Source organism: Ovis aries, chromosome 9 (genome assembly GCF_016772045.2).
Source record: "Ovis aries strain OAR_USU_Benz2616 breed Rambouillet chromosome 9, ARS-UI_Ramb_v3.0, whole genome shotgun sequence".
Lineage (NCBI taxonomy): Eukaryota > Metazoa > Chordata > Mammalia > Artiodactyla > Bovidae > Ovis > Ovis aries.
The window spans coordinates 77,228,165-77,246,766 of NC_056062.1; the positions used below are offsets into that span (position 1 = coordinate 77,228,165).

At 40.5% G+C, this 18,602-nt stretch overlaps 1 protein-coding gene across 16 annotated transcripts in view; it reads left to right on the forward strand.

Moving 5' to 3' along the window:
* Window positions 1-18,602, forward strand: part of RGS22 (regulator of G protein signaling 22) — a 139,716-nt gene that overhangs the window by 35,781 nt on the left and 85,333 nt on the right. For 8 of the 16 annotated variants that reach the window (XM_060393893.1, XM_060393882.1, XM_060393883.1 and 5 more), the window contains 6 exons: window positions 2,831-2,916; window positions 3,541-3,709; window positions 9,280-9,409; window positions 12,098-12,698; window positions 14,095-14,256; window positions 18,225-18,437. In XM_060393893.1, the coding sequence (XP_060249876.1) occupies window positions 2,831-2,916; window positions 3,541-3,709; window positions 9,280-9,409; window positions 12,098-12,698; window positions 14,095-14,256; window positions 18,225-18,437 (1,361 nt within the window). The remainder of the gene's footprint in view (window positions 1-2,830; window positions 2,917-3,540; window positions 3,710-9,279; window positions 9,410-12,097; window positions 12,699-14,094; window positions 14,257-18,224; window positions 18,438-18,602) is intronic. The other 8 variants (XM_060393895.1, XM_060393886.1, XM_012184063.5 and 5 more) reach the window with 3 other exon arrangements.

Genomic DNA, 18,602 nt, shown 5'->3' on the forward strand with positions numbered 1-18,602 from the left:
TGTGGCCGTTCTCTGCTGTGGAGCAGGACTACTCTGCGTTGAGATGTGTGGACTTCTCATACGGTGGTTTCTCTTGGTGCAGGGTACAGGCTCTAGGCATGCAGGCTTCGGTAGCTGTACCATGTGAGCTCAATAGTTTTGGCATGTGGGCCCTAGAGTGCAGGCTCTGTAGTTGTGGGGCACAGGCTTAGTTGCTCTGCAAAATGTGGCATCCTCTCAGACCGGGGATCAAACTTAGGTCCACTGCATTGGAAGGTGAATTTCTAGCCATTTTATCACCATGGAAGTCCCAGCCATTATGTTTTACTGGATCTGTTTGCATCTTTTGTTATCAGGTATATTGGTCTGTAATTATCTATCTTTCTTTCTTTTTGGTTTTGGTATCAGGGTAATGCTGGCCTTGTAGGGTGAGTTTGGAAGTGTTCCTCTTCAATTTTCTGAAACAGTTTGAGAAAGATAGGTGTTAACTTTTGTTTTTAATGTTTGGTAGAATTCCCCTGTGAAGGCTTCTGACCTTGCACTTTTTTTTTTTTTTTTAATCACTGTAATTGATTTTCTATTACTTCATGATTGAGTCTTAGAAGATTTTTTGTTTTTAGGGATTTATCCATCTCTTCTAGATTGTTCAGTTGTTGACAAATAATTGTTCATACTAGTCTCTTATGATTCTATTTCTGTAATATTGGTTGTAACTTCTCTTTTCTGGTTTTGGAGCCTCTTATTTATTGATGAGTTTGAATAAAGGTTTATCAGTTCAATCTTTTCAAAGAACTGGCTCTTCATTACTCGTTTTTTTAGTCTCTATTTCATATATTTCTGCTTTGATATTTATTATTTTCTTCCTTGCCCTAACTTCGGGCTTCATTTTTCTACTGTGGTGCATAGCAGATGAGATTGGAGCGCTCCCTCTGTGAGGGAAGCCACTGAGCTTTCCTCCTCTGCAGTTGCTCACCTGTGAGTGTGCTGTATTGTGTTACTTTTCACCTGTCGTGCTGGCTCACAGATGACACTGTTGTTGGAACTGCTCTTAGCGCCCTGCCCCCCAACTTACCTGTTGGTTTGCCAGCAATTGGCCCTGGTGTTTCTCCTGCATTTTCACCAGGCCACCTGTGTGAATCCACCAAAGTCAGGTCCCAGGATTGCAGCAGTCATGTACCTGGACCCTCTGTGGTAGCTAGCTATGGAGGCAGCTCAGATTCTGACCTGGCCCAGTCTCTGTGTGTACGTGCCCACGAAGCCCACAGCTGCTGAAACTAGACCCGTCGGAACTGTGTGAGCGCTCATCCATTCGGACATTCCGCAGGCGCTGAGTTCACAGCACTGATGGTGAGGGTGTACTGTGAATCTGTAGCTCCTGTAGCCATGAGGAGAGATTTCAGCTCTCTTGTTTTAGTTGCATGGCCCCTGGGGCTCAGCTGTGGTTTCAGCCCCACCTCTGCACATGTTCCTCCAAAGGCTGCCCCAGAGCACATCTGCCCTGCCCAGCTAGGCAGGGGCAGAGGTGATGATGGGTCGGGCATGCGAGCCTGCTCTGGGAGGTACCCCTCCTAGTATCCATGGAGACGGGTGCTTGGGGAAGGGGACTGAAATGGCAGTCCCCCTCCTTTGGGTCACTCAGCAATGGTGTCCTGCTTCTTTGGGGGCCCAGGCTTCTTCCAGGAACATTCCCAGTTGTGGAGCTCCTTACTCCCATCCTTGCAGGCTGTCTCTTCACAGCCAACAACTGTCTCTCCTTGTGTCCACTCTCCAAACCCCACATTCCAGCACCCAGCCCCTCTCCACATCAACAGGCAACAGCTCAGGCTGGAGCATGCAGGGCTGCAGAGTGGAACATCCATGTAGGTCTTAATCTGTCCTACCTGTCACAGAATCAGTTGCTGTGCTTTCCTCCAAGCACCTGAAGCTCCTCTTCTGTCCCAGCTGATCTGCCCAATGGTAAGGGGGCTTCCCTGAGTGCAGGAACCTCTTCTGTCCTTCAGCTCCCCATCAGGGGTGCAGGTACCATTCCGTTTCTCTTTTTCTTTTTTTCTTCCTTAAGTCCTACCCAGTTGTGTGATTTTTCCTGTCCTTTTAGGTGTCCAAGGTCCTCTGCTAGTGTACAGCAGGCACTCTGTGAGAATTGCTCCATTTTTAGAGGTATTCTTGATGTACTTGTGGGGACAGGTGAACTCCATATCCTTCTATTCTGCCTTCTTGACTCCATCCCCATCTCAATCACATTCTGTGGAAACCTTGTTGGTTTTCATGCCTCTGTGGCCTCCAACAGAATCGTGAACTTCTGGCACCTGTTCACTTGCTAAGTCATGTCTGATTCTTTGCAACCCCATGGTCTAGAGCACGGCAGGCTTCCCTGTTCTTCACTATCTATCTCCCAGACTTTGCTCAGACTCATGTCCATTGAGCCGATAATGCCACCCAACCATCTCATCCTCCATTGGGAGCTCAGGGTCTTAGCCACTAGACCACGAGGGAAGTCCCCTCTGTGTGATTATTTTCAACCTGTTTTATAACTGTGAAAATACTGAGACTGATTAATTTTTTTTGGTCATTTTTCCTCTTTCACTAAGTTACTTAAGTTTTCTGGATTCAGTTTGGTAGTCTGTAACATGTAGATAATAGCTGATATAGGTTTGTTGAGAGAATTAATGAAGTGTACCAGCAGACAGAGTGGCTTCAAACTTGAGACTCGGGGTTCTTTCTCCTGTCCAAATAGAAGGTAGAGGCAGGCTCCCTATAAGAGCTAGAGGTAACATTGCTCTAGTGATTAGACCATCATTGTCCTAACAGGTGATTTTCTGTGATATTTTCTTTTTCACTTGTCTTCTAACAGTGTCTCAATCGTGAACAAGGTATTCACTGGGTCAAAAAAGAAAGACTTCCAACATTTCTGGAAAGTGATTGTTACTTTGAATACAGGTATTGTAATCTCATTAATATACATATATTTTAAATGATTTTTTCACCAGAAATCATTTTCTTTACTTTCTTAATAAAATTGTGTACCTTTAACCCCACTGGAGTTTGTATTTTGGTTAATATGTAGTATAACATAGAGCATTGATAAAAATTGCTTAACATTTCCAAAGAGATTTCATAGAAACAGTACCTAATAAATGTACTTTAATTCTGCTTCTTTAATCATTATATTTAAATTTTTTTCTACTTCTGTAAAGGTATTTGTGTACAGGGTGATAAAAAATGAATATGAATGTCATAAAAAAGACAGAATGTTCTAGCACAGGGCCAAGTTTTTCTTTTATGCTCCCTGACTTTTAAAGTTTAAGTTCCTAAACACTCTGAAATTTTAATAAAATTTGACCCTTTCTTAGAACAACTATTTTCTAAAATATAAAACAGAATAATTATTAATTAATTAGTGATCCTATGAATAAGACATTAATTTTAGCAGCTCCTAAGAGAATCATCCTGCAAAGCTGGGAGGGGAGATTGATTTGAATACATAAAATAAAATTTTAGTTTTTATTCTGAATTCTACCATATTTGAAATTTATTTCAATTTGTATGATTTCTGAAATACAGGTTAGCCAAATTGATTTCACAAGTAAGATGGAGTGAATCAGGCATGAATATCATACTAGGTACAGAGTTTTCACCCTGGGTCCCGAAAAAACCACCCAGTCCACCACCTCCTCCTGTTGAAGAAGATGATGTAATAATTATGAAAAAGTTCTACATTTCTCTGGGCGAGGTAAAAGTTTGAGTGTTTTTTTGTGACTTGGCACTTTGGTGAAACTTGTCTTTTTAGAGACATGATGTTCATTTGAATAAGAAAATGTTTTCAAATACTTCCAAAGTAGATTTAGCAGAAATTCTTTTGGATTTATGCTGACTTATTTGCCCTACACTCTTTCACCTGAAATGTAATTAGAATTATTATTGTCATGTGTACAAAGGAAAATGGAAAATTGAAGAGCATGCCCACTGTCATGTGGGAAGTAAGGCTTTCATTGTTCATTCCAATTTTTTTAATTATTTAGAATCCATAATATTTGTACAAAGCAATGATAAATTGGATCTTCTCCTCCCTATTGTCAAGATTATTCTTTAGTAATTAAATGCATTACTGTTTAACTGTTACCAGGTATAAATTTGCCCTCCACAATTGGAGATTGTTGGGTAGTATAAGTACGTATGAAGAAATCTAACCCAGAATCAGATGTCCTTTTGGAAAACCATAGTATGCTGCTGCTGCTAAGTCGCTTCAGTCATGTCCAACTCTGTGTGACCCCATAGACGGCAGCCCACCAGGCTCCGCTGTCCCTGGGAGTCTTCAGGCAAGAACACTGGAGTGGGTTGCCATTTCCTTCTCTAGTGCATGAAAGTGAAAAGTGAAAGTGAGGTCACTCAGTCGTGTCCGACTCTTCACGACCCCATGGACTGCAGCCCACCAGGCTCCTCTGTCCATGGGATTTTCCAGGCAAGAGTGCTGGAGTGGGCTGCCATTGCCTTCTCCATAATATAGTGAAAATTATTGTTAGATCTTTGGCTTTATCAGGGAGGGAACCTTTTCCTTCTACACTTGTAGGTTCTTTGACTGGTCTAATTAAAAAATATTGACATACGACAGTTTTAGGCAAAAAAAAAAAAAAAAAAAGTAATTTAGTTATATACAGGAGCCCTTTAAGAATATGAGACCCGAAACAAGTTGGGCAGTTGAGCTCTCCTGAGCTTGGGAATGGGATAGGGGCCTGGGGCTTCAGAGGGGAATAGGGTAAGTCACAGGACTGTAAGAAGACCAGATGTTTGCTAATTAGATGTTTGCCTGCCATAGAGGTAGGTAGTCATTCACACGAAAGTTATCTCTGGTACTGGCTCTCTCTGAGCCTGGCCCTGTAACTAAATTCTTTAAGGTAGTTAAAGGAGAGGTAGATGTTTTTCTTGAGTCTGCTGGGTCGAGGTCTCCTTTGGCTCACAATAATCCAGGTCATGGCATATTTTGGGGTCACTCTCCTGCTTCTCTTTACCATCTAATTATAAATCTTCTCTCTGGGAACAGGTTTCCAATATACAATTCTTTGCAAAACCAGGAACTGCAAATATGTTACCCATGTGTTGCTATTGTCCTAGTTTCCATTCATGGCAGATATTGCTAATCAATCATGGCAGTTTTCCTGCTGAGCTAGGACTTGGCTCTAAATTCTTTTCAACACAGCCCCCTAGGCAGGCACTTCCAATTGATCAAAGATGTCATTCAAGAGGAAAACATCTCTGTTGGAATGGATATCCTTACCCTATCTTTTTGAACATTTTTTTTTCATGTGTAAGCTCCTATATAATTTTGTGGTTTGACAGTTCTATCAGCAATATTTGGCAAAAATGTTAAAAAAAAAAATGTGTGCCAGTCCCATCATTTCCTCTGAATAATGCTCAGGAATATACAAAGTCACATTTTTCTTTTCTCTTATATTTATTTTTCAGTATTTATTTTTTCTCTTAACATATGTGTTCTAATAATGTTAGGGATGTCAAAAACGTACTAATGGTAGAGGTCTATAAACATACTAAGGAAAGACTCAATCTAGGAGAATAAGTTCTGATTCCTTAAATGTAAATTGAATCAGATATAAGAAAATAAAAATCCAAGCTACTTTACTTTTACTATTTTCTGTGATGGAAGAAAACTCATTTCTGTCAACTTGAGTAATACTAGAATTATATATTTCTTTTTAATAGCCTTTGAACTTGAGTGTTCAATTTTTGGGGCCGTTAAATCGTTAAACCATGACTCTGCTGCTGCTGCTAAGTCGCTTCAATCGTGTCCGACTCTGTGCGACCCCATAGACAGCAGCCCACTAGGCTTCTCTGTCTCTGGGATTCTCCAGGCAAGAACACTGGAGTGGGTTGCCATTTCCTTCTCCAATGCATGACAGTGAAAAGCGAAAGTGAAGTCGCTCAGTCGTGCCTGACTCTTAGCAACCCCATGGACTGCAGCCCACCAGGCTCCTCCATCCATGGGATTTTCCAGGCAAGAGTACTGGAGTGGGGTGCCATTGCCTTCTCCGAACCATGGCTATAGATAGATATTAATCCTTATGATAATTAGTAATACTTCTTTGTCTTCAGTTATACCATCTAAACACAAACAACCCATCTTTTAAGAATATAGAGTAGTTAACTGTTTTTATATCTGGCTAACTACTTCTTTCTCCTCTATCTTCCGCTCTCTTATCTTTTTGTGTAGTTAATTTAATGACTCTTGTATGTTGGTCTTAATTCCTTGATAGTTCCTTAATTATTTTGGTCTCCTCTCAGTGCTTAGGATAGAACTTGGAACAGAGTAGTCATTTAATAAGTATTTTAAATGAATATAATTAGTAATAAATGATTTTGTTTTAGAGAAAGAAAAAGAGGAAACAAAAGGAAATTAGATTCAAAGCTACTATCTACCTTACTTCTAAAAGGGATAGTACTACACCAGTGGCACCTGGTGTTTCTCTCTCTTGCCTTTGGTCTTGTTATGTAGCCTGACTTGCCCCACTAATTTTCCATAATTCCATTTGAGCCTTGCCTCCTCTGTAAGTGTTCCTTAGGCTAAGATGACTTAGTTGGAAAAAGGAAAAGTGAGAGTAATGCTGGACACTCCCTTCTCTGCTTCTGTTGAACAAGTTGGATTATCCTAGAAAAGTAGGTGAGGACATTTCTAAGAGAAGTGGGAAGAAGAATCTTCCCAGGGCATCTGAGATGCAGTTTCTTAGGACTGGGGCATTTGAAGCTGCATGTCAGGTTGAGAATTGGATCAGCTGATTCAGGAGTACATAAAAGAAAGGAAAAACTGAAGACTCCATCCAGGGGCAGGTGAGTCAGAAATCATCCTTCAGGAAGCATCCCATCCAAGCAAAGTTGTGAAAATAAAATCTAAGGTAAAGGGGAAGTTGAACGTGGAGAGGTTTCCAGTGCTCCTGAGAGTAAGTTTTTGTCATGTTATTTCAGTTCAGTTCAGTCGCTCAGTTGTGTCCGACTCTTTGCGACCCCATGAATCGCAGCACGCCAGGCCTCCCTGTCCATTACCATCTCCTGGAGTTCATTCAGACTCGCGTTCATCGAGTCCGTGATGCCATCCAGCCATCTCATCCTCTGTCATCCCCTTCTTCTCCTGCCCCCAATCCCTCCCAGCATCAGAGTCTTTTCCAAGGAGTCAACTCTTTGCATGAGGTGTCCAGAGTACTGGAGCTTCAGCTTTAGCATCATTCCTTCCAAAGAAATCCCAGGGTTGATCTCTTTGCAGTCCAAGGGACTCTCAAGAGTCTTCTCCAATACCACAGTTCAAACGCATCAATTCTTTGGCGCTCAGCCTTCTTCACAGTCCAACTTTCACATCCATACATGACCACAGGAAAAACCATAGCCTTGACTAGACGGACCTTAGTCGGCAAAGTAATGTCTCTGCTTTTGAATATGCTGTCTAGGTTGGTCATAACTTTTCTTCCAAGGAGTAAGCATCTTTTAACTTCATGGCTGCAGTCACCATCTACAGTGATTTTGGAGCCCTCCAGAATAAAGTCTGACACTGTTTCCACTGTTTCCCCATCTATTTCCCATGAAGTGATGGGACCAGATGCCGTGATCTTCGTTTTCTGAATGTTGAGCTTTAAGCCAACTTTTTCACTCTCCTCTTTCACTTTCATCAAGAGGCTTTTTAGTTCCTCTTCACTTTCTGCCATAAGGGTGGTGTCATCTGCGTATCTGAGGTTCTTGATATTTCTCCCGGCAATCTTGATTCCAGCTTGTGTTTCTTCCAGTCCAGCGTTTCTCATGATGTACTCTGCCTAGAAGTTAAATAAGCAGGGTGACAATATACAGCCTTGACGTACTCCTTTTCCTATTTGGAGCCAGTCTGTTGTTCCATGTCCAGTTCTAACTGTTGCTTCCTGACCTGCATACAGGTTTCTCAAGAGGCAGGTTAGGTGGTCTGGTATTCCCATCTCTTTCATAATTTTCCACAGTTTATTGTGATCCGCACAGTCAAAGGCTTTGGCATAGTCAATAAAGCAGAAATAGATGTTTTTCTGGAACTCTCTTGGTTTTTCCATGATCCAGCAGATGTTGGCAATTTGATCTCTGGTTCCTCTGCCTTTTCTAAAACCAGCTTGAATATCAGGGAGTTCACAGTTCACGTATTGCTGAAGCCTGGTTTGGAGAATTTTGAGCATTACTTTACTAGCATGTGAGATGAGTGCAATTGTGTGGTAGTTTGAGCATTCTTTGGCATTGCCTTTCTTTGGAATTGGAATGAAAACTGAACTTTTCCAGTCCTGTGGCTACTGCTGAGTTTTCCAAACTTGCTGGCCTATTGAGTGCAGCACTTTCACAGCATCATCTTTCAGGATTTGAAACAGCTCAACCGGAATTCCATCACCTCCACTAGCTTTGTTCATAGTGATGCTTTCTAAGGCCCACTTGACTTTACATTCCAAGATGTCTGGCTCTAGATTAGTGATCACATCATCATGATTATCTTGGTCGTGAAGCTCTTTTTTGTACAGTTCTTCCGTGTATTCTTGCCGCCTCTTCTTAGTATCTTCTGCTTCTGTTAGGTCCATACCATTTCTGTCCTTTATTGTGCCCATCTTTGCCTGAAATGTTCCCTTGGTATCTCTAATTTTCTTAAAGAGATCTCTAGTCTTTCCCATTCTGTTGTTTTCCTCTATTTCTTTGCATTGATCGCTGAAGAAGGCTTTCTTATCTCTTCTTGCTATTCTTTGGAACTCTACATTCAGATGCTTATATCTTTCCTTTTCTCCTTTGCTTTTGGCCTCTCTTCTTTTCACAGCTATTTGTAAGGCCTCCCCAGACAGCCATTTTGCTGTAAGGAGTTGTTAAAAACACTGAGCCTGACCAGATGGAACTAGGGGCATGAAATCATTGAGAAAGTTGTAAATGGGAGCAGCTGGCAAAAGATGCATCCAAAGAGTGATGAGCTATGGAGACTGCCATGTTAACTTAGATGGTGGGAATTTTTAGTGAATTCAGGAAATAAGGTTGCATGTTTCTGGTGGAGGAGTGAAAAATTTGATGGGTATTGAGCTCCTTTTTTTTCCTTTGATCATCTAATATGAAAATAATCTGAATTGAAATTTCCTTACCATTATTCTCAGCTAACGAATTTTTCTGTATACAATATTCTTTGCTTTCACAGCATAATTTTTCCTTTACATATTATACTATACAAATTGAGTATTATCATAATGATTTATCCAGATTCATGATTGGAAGAATACTGCTAATAGTGGTTAAACAAATGTGCTCCTTTCTTCCTAGGCCTCCTATACTCAAACAAAAGATTGGTTTGCCTTAGCAAAACAATGTCAGCAAACAGTACCAACCTTTTCATTACCATCTTGTGTTTTCCACGACAAAATGGAATCACCAGTTGTTTCATCTGTTTCTGGTAAGCAGAAAAGGACAAGGATAAGAATGACCCCAGAACTCCTTTTTACATCTTTTGTTGTTGTTATTCTAAACTTACAATACAACACTTAGTGAATAGGGAAAAAAACGGTATCTCCTGCAACTCCACTCTCTACTGTTTTCTAAGAGACAGCCTGGTATAGTGAAAAGAAGAGGGGTTTAGAACCCAACACTGATACTTATTAGTTTGTGACTTCTGCAAATTTTCCGCTTCTGGTAACTTTGCTTTTGTCATCTGTAAGATTAAACTAATGATGCATATATACTGAATATATAAAATGTTTAGTGCTTGGTACCTAATAGACAATTAATAAATATTTGCTTTATCATTATTTCCTATTACAGTTTACAAATTCTTATTATTAAGAATTTGAAATGAAGTGGGTACAACCTTTCTCTCCTTCCAAAAGTAAATAGTGATTAATGGAACTTGAGTTATCCTACTGTTTTTAAGTTCAGACGATTTTTCACCTTGAAAAGCAGATAAATGTCTGCTGTGGGTGGATGAACTTCGGTGGGTGACAGAAACTTTTCATAAATAAAGGGGACCTTCCAGAAATGGTCCAGAAAGGACTTCCGTGTGGCTCAGATGGTAAAGCGCGTCTGCCTACAATGCGGGAGACCTGGGATCGATCCCTGGGTCGGGAAGATCCTCTGGAGAAGGAAATGGCAACCCACTCCAGTACTCTTGCCTGGAAAATCCCATGGACAGAGGAGCATGGTGGGCTACAGTCCACAGGGTCGCAAGGAGTCTGACACGACTGAGTGACTTCACTTTCACTTTTCACTTTCATGCATTGGAGAAGGAAATGGCAACCCACTCCAGTACTCTTGCCTGGGAAATCCCATGGATGGAGGAGCCTGGTAAGCTACAGTCCGTGGGTTTGCAAAGAGTCGGACATGACTGAACGACTTTACCTTACCTTACCTTACCTCCAGAAACAGTACTAATTAATATATGATATTGCTTGAGGAAAAAAAAAATCTAGCAATGTGATTCAGGAAGGGAATCCCGCAATTCACTAACTTATTGCATAGTTCCTTTGATAAGTACCAGAAACCTCTGAGGGTGATAAATCTGGAGTCTCTAGAATTGAACCTAAATCTAGGTAAAGAGGAAAATCATCTTTCTAATTGGAAATTACGGAATTTATAGATTTCTTACTGTTGCCTCCAAATAGTGAAGTAGAAAATTGGAGCGTGAAGTTAGTGAACAGAGAAAGAAAGGATACCAGGAAGGCAGTGAGCAGAAGTGCCAGGCTTGTACTCTCTCTCCATGTTTGTGGGGTTAAGTGTATACCCACTATCCTTTCACAGGTCTACAAAAGTCTAATCTCAATTTTAGGGAAATTTATTATATATAGTTTCAATTAAAATTATGAAAAGTTTTCAGTTTATTGAGATTTGAAATCTATTACTGAGAAAATTGAGGTTGGGACAAATGGATCAGGGTTTTCCTGATCCCTGGCTTTGTGAGCAGTAGATTTGCTATGTGAAATAAAGCACAGACATCAGATATTTCACTGATATCTGAAATACTAAAAAAAAAAAAAAAAAAAAAGGCTAGACTACATCTTTAGAAAAAGTGTAAATGTAGTCCATTTGTATTTGTAAGTCTTCACAAGGACTTTATGCAATTTTTAAATTTTAATGATAGGTTGTAAGTATAGTAGTAATTGAATTTTTCTCATAAAATAGTCAATTTAAAAATTGCTAATATGACTCCAATTCTGGTCTGTTCATCTATCATCTCATCATCTATGGTAGCTAATTTTATTTTACCATGCAACATGAAACATTAAAGTACATACAATCATTTGGTATACACATTCTAATTCTTTAATAGACTTGGCCTTTGCATGTTGACATTATCAGCCTGAAATATTACATTTTAAAAGTGTGTCATGTCTTTTTGAAGCTCCTCTTTATTGAGGATAGCAAATATTTAGTTCATCTGCCACCAATATCCTCTTCAGGTCCAGGGAAAATATGGCCAATCCCTGTTGGCACTTCTTTTCTCTCAGTTCAGTTCAGTCACTCAGTCGTGTCCGACTCTTTGCTACCCCATGAACCGCAGCACGCCAGGCGTCCCTGTCCATCACCAACTCCCAGAGTTTACCCAAACTCATGTCCATTGAGTTGGTGATGCCATCCAACCATCTCATCCTCTGTTGTCCCCTTCTCCTCCTACCCTCAATCTTTCCCAGCATCAGGGTCTTTTCAAATGAGTCAGCTCTTTGCATCAGGTGGCCAAAGTATTGGAGTTTCAGTTTCAACATCAGTCCTTCCAGTGAACAGCCAGGACTGATTTCCTTTAGGATGGACTGGTTGGATCTCCTTGCAGTCCAAGGGACTCTCAAGAGTCTTCTCCAACACCACAGTTCAAAAGCATCAATTCTTCGGTGCTCAGCTTTCTTTATGGTCCAACTCTGACATCCATACTCTACTGGAAAAATCATAGCCTTGACTAGACGGACCTTTGTTGACAGAGTAATGTCTCTGCTTTTTAATATGCTGTCTAGGTTGGTCATAATTCCTTCCAAGGAGTAAGCGTCTTAATTTCATGGCTGCAATCACCATCTGCAGTGATTTATAGCATCTAGTTAACAGTTAAAAGAAAACTTTTACATTAATATCTAATCTAATAGCCTTTTATGATTTAATACAGAGAGTTTTATCTTTGATGATGGAGTTCACCCCAGGACGAAAAAGGGCCTATTAAAAACCACTAGATTAATCTCCGAATTTGAAGAAGATGGGTCTGTATCTCTACAGGACACTCCTTCTCAAGCTCTTCTGAGGATATACCTTGAAAAGCAACAGAATGTTGATAAAAGCCTGACACTGCACTTCTCAACATGCGAAGAGTTCTTGAGATCTTACGTCTCCTTTATTTTGAGAATGGCAATTCATCAAGTTCTTGGAGCAACACTTAGAGAAAGCCCAGATTACGTAAATTTCAGAAACGTAACAGAAGTGGTATTTGATGACATTGGGGGGCCTACCTCTAGCAAGAATGTTTTGTTCGATGAAATGCTAAGGGAAAAGTCGGAAAGCGTGTTAGAACAAGCAGTTTCAAAACCTGACAGCGTTGGACTCGACAGCAGGGCTGATTGGTGTATTTCTCACAAAACTTATGACATTGGCAATAGAAAAGAGTTTGAAAGATTTAAGAAATTTTTAAAAGGTACCTTAGGGGAGAAATATTGGTGGCTATGGATGGATATTGAGAGGTTAAAAGTTCTTAAGAATCCTGGAAGACATCAAAGGTATTTCTATTTTTTTTTCAATTGTTTTAAAATCAAATTATAAAATATTAGTTTGGGTCATCTAAGCACAGACAGAAGGCCTGGAATAAATATATAAATGTAATTTATACTTTTAGAAGAATTAATAATAAGATTTATTTTATTATAATAAAATTGATTTACAGAAAAGGTACCTTATGCCAGTGTAAAGGGCTGGCTGTTGCTGGCAGCCTGCTCAGTTAACAAATTCTGTGGTCTTTAGCCAGATGCCACTTAGGCATACCTGAATGAGATATCTGCTGGATACGATCTGCTGGAGAGAGCCTCTTAGGTCCGATGGAGCATGGGCCTTTGTTTAGCTGCTCCGTATGTGTTAGATCACTATAAGTCTTATGAACCTTGGAGGACTCTGCTTTATGTCCTTCTCTTGTCTGTGTTCTCCTGATCTGCTCTGAAGTAGACTGTGATCCCCATTAAAGGTTTGACTGATTAAATACTAGAGACTGGGTTCTTCCAGTTACTCAGAGGCATTCAGATCACAAAGCTCATTCTTGTACATAGTTATAAGAGCAGGGGTTACCAAATGGTTGATTATGAAGCATGACCTAATTGACCCTGGGATGGAAGGCTGCTACCACTTTCTAAGACATGTTAGGGAAAGGATATACAGTCAACCTACATAGGTTCTTCAGAGTTAATACTCTATTAGTTCCTATTGTTGCTGTCATTAATTGCCACAGACTCAGTGGCTTGAAGCAACATAAATTAATTTTCTTCCGATTAAAAGGTCAGAAGTCTAAATGGGTCTGCAGGCCTGCATTCCTTCTGGCACTGCAGGGGAGAATCCATTTCCTTGCCTTTTCCCACTTCTGAGGCTATCTGCTCTCCTTGGTTCAGGGCCCCTTCCTCCGTCTTCAGAGCCAGTGGCATGACATCTTTTCTCCTCTCTACCCTCGGCTTCTGTCCTCCCATCTTTTCTCTATGACTGTTACCCTTCTGCCTCCTTCTTAGAAGGATTGTTAATGATTATATTAGCACCAGCTAGATAGCCCAGGATAATCTCCTCAAAACCCTAATCACCTCTGCAGAGTCCCTTCTGTCATGTAAGATCGCATTCTTAGGTTCTGGAGATGAGGGTGTGGACATCTTAGCAAGGCCACTGTTTAGCTCATCAAAACCATCCTTCCCATTCCCATACCTGTGGGATCTATGTTTATCTTCACACTGGTGCTCCTGTAATTCACTTTTGGTTCTTTGTTCAGTTGCTCAGTCGTGGTCCTCCTCTTTGTGACCCCACTTTTGGTTCTAAGATACTTCATTAGTTGCTTGAAACATTTTGGAAGTGAAAATATTTGGCTAGTTGAATATTGTGTCACCGTGTATGTGCGTGCCCATTTGTGTATGTGTTTTATTTCAGACATATTGAGAAGATGAAAAAATGCTTTTTAGTGAGCAGTGGAGATTACTACCTTTCTGCAGAAGTCTTATCAAAATTTAAGCTACTAGATGGATCTCAGTGGAATGAAGAACACTTAAAAAAAATTCAGACTGAGGTTGTAAAACCTTTACTTCTTTATTGGTAAGAAAAATAATGAGAATCAAAGTTATTTGCTTTCACTTTCATTAAGCTAGTTACAGGTTATACTTTTTGTCTTAAGGATGTATGACTTATGGGAATTTTAAATGACAAGATTATTATATTATCTTCGGCCTTCTTTAAAGTACCTATCCTTTAGATAATGTTGGTGTTTGAGGGACTTGCAGTTCAGTTCAGTTGCTCAGTCGTGTTGACTCTTTGCAACCTCATGAACTGCAGCACGCCAGGCTTCCCTGTCCATCACCAACTTCCAGAGTGTACTTAAACTCATGTCCATCCAGTCGGTGATGCCATCCAACCATATAATCCTCTGTCGTCCCCTTCTCCTGCCCTCAATCTTTCCCAGCATCAGGGTCTTTTCCAATGAGTTGGTTCTTTGCATCAGGTGGCCAAAGTCTTGGAGTTTCAGCTTCAGCATCAGTCCTTCCAATGAATATTCAGGAATGATTTCCTTTAGGATGGACTGGTTGGATCTCCTTGCAGTCCAAGGGACTCTAAAAAGTCTTCTCCAACACTGTATTTCAAAAGCATCAATTCTCGGGTGCTCAGCTTTCTTAATAGTCCAACTCTCATATCCATACATGACCACTGGAAAAACTATAGCCTTGACTAGACGGACCTTTGTTGGCGAAGTAATATCTCTGCTTTTGAATATGCTGTCTAGGTTGGTCATAGCTTTTCTTCCAAGGAGCAAGCGTCTTTTAATTTCATGGCTGCAGTCACCATCTGCAGTGATTTTGGAGCCCCCAAAATAAAGTCTCTCACTGTTTCCCCATCTATTTGCCATGAAGTAATGGTGACCAGATGCCATGATCTTAGTTTTCTGAATGTTGAGTTGTAAGCCAACTTTTTCATTCTCCTCTTTCACTTTCATCAAGAGGGTCTTTAGCTCTTCTTCACTTTCTGCCATAAGGGGGGTGTCATCTGCATATCTGAGGTTATTGATATTTCTCTGTTACAAGATGGGTTTTAACTCCATGTTAACTTTGTGAATGTATCCTCCTACGCTTGACCTCTTATGCTCAGTATCTCTTCAAATTGATGTGTGTGTGTGTGTGTGTGCATGTGCATACATGTACAATAGCTCAAGTTAGATTTATCATCTCAGTAAACATTCCATGAACACTTCCTGTGAGCCAGGTGCTGTGCTAAGGGTACAAGGGTAAAACATAGTCAAGTCTAGTGGTCCTAGTCTAGTGGGAGGAACCTACGTGTGAAATGAGTGTACTAAAAGCAAGTGTGGTGGATGCGCAGGACACGGAGAAGAGGTAGTATTTCACCTGGGACTCGAGGGACTCAAGAAGCATGGAGAAGAGCATGGGCCTCGTGAAGGAAATGTGTGCTATCTGAGGATCAGGGAGCTGTCCGCTGTGGCCGTGATCGATCTGATGATGTCACTTCCCTGCTTTAAGGCTTTCACTAGTTACCCCCAAGCTTTCAGTGTGAGGTTCAAATTCCTTAAGTTAACAAATAAGGTCATCATGATTTGCCCCTTGCCTCTGTCTCTCGATTATCTCCCATCTAGGTATTTCAGATTACTTGTATACTTTGTATTTTCCCATATAGAGGGAGAATGTTGTTTTTCTCTGTATAAATTTCTGTTCTTAAATATTTAAGAAGGGCAGAAAGGTATAAATTATAATATGCACCTATATACACACCACCCAGCTTAAAAAGCATTACAAAAAGTATAGTAGAAGCTTTCCTTTTCTTATTTTAACTTTTTTGTTTTGAGAGAATGATAGATTCATATGAAGTTGTAAGGAATTACACAAAGATTCTGTATACCTGTTACCCAGTTCCCTGCCAGCCCCCCCCCAACCCGGTGGTAACATCTTGCTTAACTGTAGTGCAATACTGCAGTGATGGAATTGACGTTGATAAAGCTCAACAATCTTTTTTCATATTTTGCCAGTTTCTCATAATTTATTTCTCTGTATACAGTTTTATCACATGCACTTGCCATTACAGTCAAGATACAGAGCAGTTATATTACCACATGCATCCCTTTGTATTGCTCTCTTATAACCATGTCTGCCTCTCACCTTCCCCCTTTCTCATAATTACTGGAAAACTACTCATCTATTATATAAATGAAATAATGTAATATATAATCTTTGGGGATTATTTTTTCATTCAGGATAATTCCTTTGAGATGCATCCAAGTTGTTTTGTTCTTCATTACTGAGTAGTATTCTGTTGTGTGGATGTTACACATTCAGTCTCCCACTGAGGGACATTAGGATTGTTTTCAGTCTTTTGATGTTACTAATAAAGCTGCTGTGAACATTCATGTACAGATTTCTGCATGAACATAAATCTTCCTTTCCCTGGAATTAAAGTCCAGGAATGAGATTAGTGGGTCATATAATCTGTTTTTAGTTTTTATAGTGTTAGTGGCTCAGTCCTGTCTGAATGACTCTTTATGACCCATAGACCATAGCCTGACAGGTTCCTCTGTCTGTGGAATTCTCCAGGCAAGAATACTGGCGTGGGTTGCCATTCCCTTCTCCAGGGGATCTTCCCAACCCAGGGATCAGACCTGGGTCTCCCGCATTTCAGGCAGGTTCTTTACTGTGTGAGCCACTACGGAAGCCAGGGCATGGCTGCCCACTCCAGCATTCTTCTCTAGAGAATTCTATGGACAGAGGAGCCTGGCGGCCTACAGCCCATGGGGTCACAAAGAGTTGGACGCGACTGAGGGACTAACACTTTCACTTTCATGGATGATGCCTATGGTGTCAAGCCTGAGAACTCTTTGCCCAGTGCTATATTTGGAAGATTTTCTCCTGTGCTGTTCTTTAAAAATCTTACAATTCTATGTTTTAAGTTAGATCCATAGCCTATTTTGAGTTAATTTTTATAATTTTTATATAGGGTGTGAGGTTTAGGTCAAGGTTCAGTTTTGGTTTATTTTTTTCTTATGGATATCCAGATTCATTTACTGAAAAGGCTGTTTTTCCTCTTCTTTTCTATATTTTACATTAACATACAGTAAAGCAAACTGTATAGATGCACATGACAGTCGGCGCACAAACATCACTTTAGGAGACTCTCAGAGCCCTTTTGTCATCAGACTCTTCCTTCTCTCTTCACCCCTGGCAACCACTGTTGTTTGTCGCTGTATTTTTGTCTTTTTTTAGAATGCCATGTAATTATACAGGATTAACTTTTTGAGCCTGACTTCTGTTGGTCAGCACACTGCCACTGAAGCATAAATGCATCCAAATTGTTGCACCTATTGTAGTTCATCCATTTTGTTATTTTGACTTTCCAGTTGTTCATTGTTGGTAAGTAGAAATGTGATGGACACGTGTGTGCACTCAGCTCAGGCTGGAGAGAGCAGAAGCCCTTCCATCTCAACTGCTAACCTCAAACAGGCCGCCTGCGCCTTCTGGCTCTTTTGGTGCCCCTCCATTCTCAGGGCCAGCATCAGGCACTTCCTTCCTCTTGTGGCCCACACACCGATGTCATGCAGGTCTTGTGGCTGATCTTTTGTACCCACTGCCTGTATATTGGGGTTGTGGGATACCTCGTCACATTAACACGTGTTATTCTAAACGTTGTCCATGAGTTTTTGGTTTTGCTATCTAGTCATGCTGTCTGATTTTATGAAGGGATTCAGGGATGTAGAAAAACAATATTGCTGACATTGCCATTTTCCCAGAATCCTTTCTTACCTTTTTTCTTGATCTAGCTAAATCCTGTGTATTCTTTAAAATTAAAAACCTAAGTAAAAACAAATACTCATGTATTTCCCACCATGTTGGTTGGGAAATAAAGCATTGTGAAGACCCCTGAAGGTGCCTTGCTGGTTACCCCATCTTCCATCCACTTGGAGGTAGCCACTTTCTGGACTTGTGATTACCACCTTACTTGTCATTGCAGTTTTACCAACCATGTATGCAAATAAATCCCTAAATATGTGTTTTTATCTTCCTGCTCTACAGCTTTATAAAAATGGAATCGTGTTGCCTGCCTTCTTTTGTGTCTTCTGTCAACATTACGGGCTTCCCTTGTGGCTCTGGCTCAGACCGTAAAGAATCTGCCTGCAGTGTGGGAGACCTAGATTTGGTCCCTGGGTCAGGAAGATCCCCTGGAGAAGGAAACGGCTACCCACTCCAGTATTCTTGCCTAGAAAATTCCTTGGACAGAGGAGCCTGGTGGGCTGTAGTCCATGGCATCACAAAGAGTCAGACATAACTGATTTAACTGTAACTGTATTGAGAGTTTTATCAATTTTCACTGTTGTATACAATATTCCACTACATCAACATACCATAGATTATTTATTGTTAAAACAAATTTGTGTCATTTTCTCTTTTTAC